We start from the raw sequence: 3,402 nt of genomic DNA on the forward strand, positions 1-3,402 counted from the left end.
TTAATGCTTGTATAATTGCATAGAACTCTTTGTCATAGGTTGAGTATTTCCGCCTACTCTCGTTCAGCTTTTCACTGAAATAAGCGACTGGTCTGTCCTCCTGACTAAGTACTGCCCCAATGGCTGTACCACTGGCATCGCAACGAACTTGAAAAAGTTTGTTGAAGTCAGGTAGCCTCAATATCGGTCTTTCGGTAATCTTCTTCTTCAAAATCTGAAAACTACTTTCTGCTGCTTCGGTCCAGTGAAAAGGCTGGTTTGCCTTCTTGATCGTATCCAGCATAGGTGCGCAGATCTCGCTGAAATTCCTGATAAATTTCCTGTAAAAACTTGCTAGCCCGTGGAAACTTCGGACTTCAAATAAACTTTTCGGAGAAGGCCAGCTAACTATAGCTGCCACCTTTTCTGGGTCCATCTTCAGTTCATTTTCCGCAATTACAAAACCCAGATACACTAATTCCCGCTGAAAAAAGGTACACTTTTTCAGATTAATCAGCAGCTTGTTTTGCTGCAGCTTCCTCAACACACTTCGTATATGCCTGAAATGTTCCTCTTTAGTCTTACTAAAAATCAGAATGTCGTCCAGGTAAACTATTACGAACTTACCATTGAATTCCTTCAGTACCTCATTCATCAGGCGCATGAACGTGCTGGGAGCGTTGCTCAACCCAAATGGCATCACCAGCCACTCATATAAGCCTTCATTCGTCTTGAAAGCTGTCTTCCATTCATCTCCTTCCCGAATTCGGATCGGATGATATCCACTCTTTAAGTCAATCTTCAAGAAATAAGCCGCCCACTCAAACAGTCCATCATATCATCCATTCTTGGTAAGGGAAATCTGTACCTAACAGTAATTTTGTTAATGGCTCTGGAATCCATGCACATTTGCCATTCTCCTCCTTTCTTTGGAGCCAAAACGGTTGGTACCGCGCAGGGGCTCATGCTTTCTCTAATCAGTCCTTTGTCCAACAACTCCTGGACCTGTTTCCTGATTTCTTCATGGTCCTTAGGGCTCATACAATAAGCTGCTTTATTTGGCAGACTTGCCCCTGGTATAAAGTCAATGCAGTGACTAATACCTCTCCTGGGTGGCAGTTCATCTGGAAGGTCATCCACCATGATGTCTCCAAATTCCTGCAACATCTTTTGAATTTCTTCGGGAAAATCTGAAATCTGTGTATGCAATATCACTGCCTTTGGTCTTCTTATGACAGCGAAATTTACTTCACTGTCCTCAATCTGTTTTATAAATTCCTTTCCGCCCATCAGCAACGCTTTCACCCCACTGGTTTCAGTTACACTTTCCTCTTTGATGGGTACAAGCGTGTGCTTGATCCCATCTTTGAAAAACTTATAACAATTGGTTTTTCCGTCATGAACTGCACTTCTGTCAAACTGCCAAGGTCGTCCTAGCAGTATGTGACAGACATCCATTGGCATAACATCGCAGAGAATTTTATCCTTATACCTGCCTATCTGAAACTCCACCTCACAGTGTTCATCAACTAACAACTGATGTCCTTTCTGCAGCCATGACACTTTGTAGGGGGTGGGGTGCTTCAATTTTTTTAATCCCAGGTTCTCCACCATCTCCACAGCCACTAAATTGTCGGTACTTCCACTGTCAATGATCAGTTTGCAGCACTTACCCTGTGACTTGCAAACAGTTCGGAACAAAGCCTTTCGCTGATCCGGTTCTGCAACTTCTTTTGCTGGTTTTAACAACACCTTATTCAACACCAAGGCTTCACCTGTCTCTGCTGCGTTCTCCGCTTCTTGAGGTGTTGCCTCAGCATCCTCTGGCTGAGCAACATAAGCTCCTCTTCCACCTACCGGTTCACCTTCGGGACAGTCATACGACTTGTGTCGCAACTTGTGGCAACGATAGCACTGTACAGTTCCCCTGCCCCGACCATTTCCTCGCCCTCGCTGAGCTGGTCGTCCTCCTCTAGTGCTATTGTCCTTTTCTGCTGTGCCAGCAGGCTTAGAACTACTGCCTTCTTCGCTTGAACCTGCACCTCTGCCTCTACCAAAAACCTTACCTTTCCCCCTACCAGTTCCACCTCCTCTCCTGGCATTTTGCCTCCGGTTAATTTTCTCCTCTGCCTTCAGTGCAAACTGGTAAGCTTCATCCAACGTTCGGGGTGAGAGGATACCGATTTCATCCAGTATTTCCCCCCTCAAACCATTCAAAAATCTGGCTGTTTTTTCTGGGGTATCTTCCACATACCCTGCTCGCAAATTCAACTTATAAAATTCCTCCGTAAATTCCTTAACAGTCATCCCTCTTTGTTTCAAGTTCTGCACCTGTCTGTATAACATAATCTGATAATCTTTCGGCAGAAATTTTTCCTTCAGTTTTGCCTCCATTCTAGCCCATTTCTTTATAGGAGGTTTGTGTAGCCTCTTCCTCTCCGCATGAATGCTGTCCCACCACAAGGATGCATGTCCTTTCAGCTTGGTGGCGGCGAAATTCACCTGTTTGTCCTCACTGGTTTCTTCAAACTCAAAATATTTATTTACTTCACTTAACCAATCCAGTAACACGTCTGCAGACAGACTTCCGTCATAAGTAGATAGCTCATGCTTTGGCTTATGACTAGACAACAAAATTGACTTCAATAACCGGAATTCCGGTGTTACCCCCTCAAACTCATCTTCTAGTTCTGCCACATCTTCATCACTGTCATCTGCTGGGTTTCTCCTTTCCCCCGCTTCTACCGCTTCCAATCGTTCTCACAAGACGCGGATCTCCTCACGGAGTCCCTCTTCTGCTACCCTCCGGACCACTCTTCCTCTCCCTCTTCCTCTTCCTCTTCTGCCAACCTCCATTTGTTCCTACTCGGCAACCTGCTCTGATACCACTTTTGATGGCCCAGCCCCCGACGTTTGCAAACGTGTGGAAGCCTGACGTGTAAAGTTGTAACCACGCCAACACTTACAGGCCCTCTCGACCCTTCGGCGATCAACTCGGTTTAACTTGACTGTCACGTCCAAGTGTAATGATGTTAAATCTCCGTATCGATTGCAATCTGTGAGTTTTAATTTTCTGTCCCTCCTCTCCGGTTGAGGGTTGCCACCTGTCGGTTCTATCGGTCTATTGCTCCCGCCTTTTGCTAAAACCCTACTCCTCGGTTTTTATGTCACTTTGCCATTTCGCAGTGTTTGTTTTTGAGCTCTGCTCTGTTGAGGTGTTGTCTTCCCGGAGGTTAACTGTGCATCTGTATGCTGCTCTGTTGTGGTTTTCGGATGGGTTACTGTGCTCGTGGTTGAGCGTTACTCCGTTATGGTTGCCGGCGCCTTCGGCTTCTCTGCTGTGTGCATGAATTTACATGCAAAGGTTAACCCTGTTGCTCCCCTGTTCTGTGCGATTGTTGGTTGGTAATTCTTGTGAGCGTT

General features: G+C 45.7%; 1 protein-coding gene across 1 annotated transcript; it reads right to left on the reverse strand.

The window, feature by feature from the left end:
* Positions 1-780: 780 nt before the first annotated feature.
* Positions 781-2,373, reverse strand: LOC149209796 (uncharacterized). The gene has a single exon (XM_089398749.1). It carries the CDS (start codon positions 2,371-2,373, stop codon positions 781-783), a length of 1,593 nt encoding a protein of 530 aa, XP_089254875.1.
* Positions 2,374-3,402: the final 1,029 nt, after the last annotated feature.

This window comes from Pinus tabuliformis, chromosome 1_2 (assembly GCF_031772625.1).
Source record: "Pinus tabuliformis cultivar Carrire ecotype Pingquan chromosome 1_2, CPIR1, whole genome shotgun sequence".
Classification (NCBI taxonomy): domain Eukaryota; kingdom Viridiplantae; phylum Streptophyta; class Pinopsida; order Pinales; family Pinaceae; genus Pinus; species Pinus tabuliformis.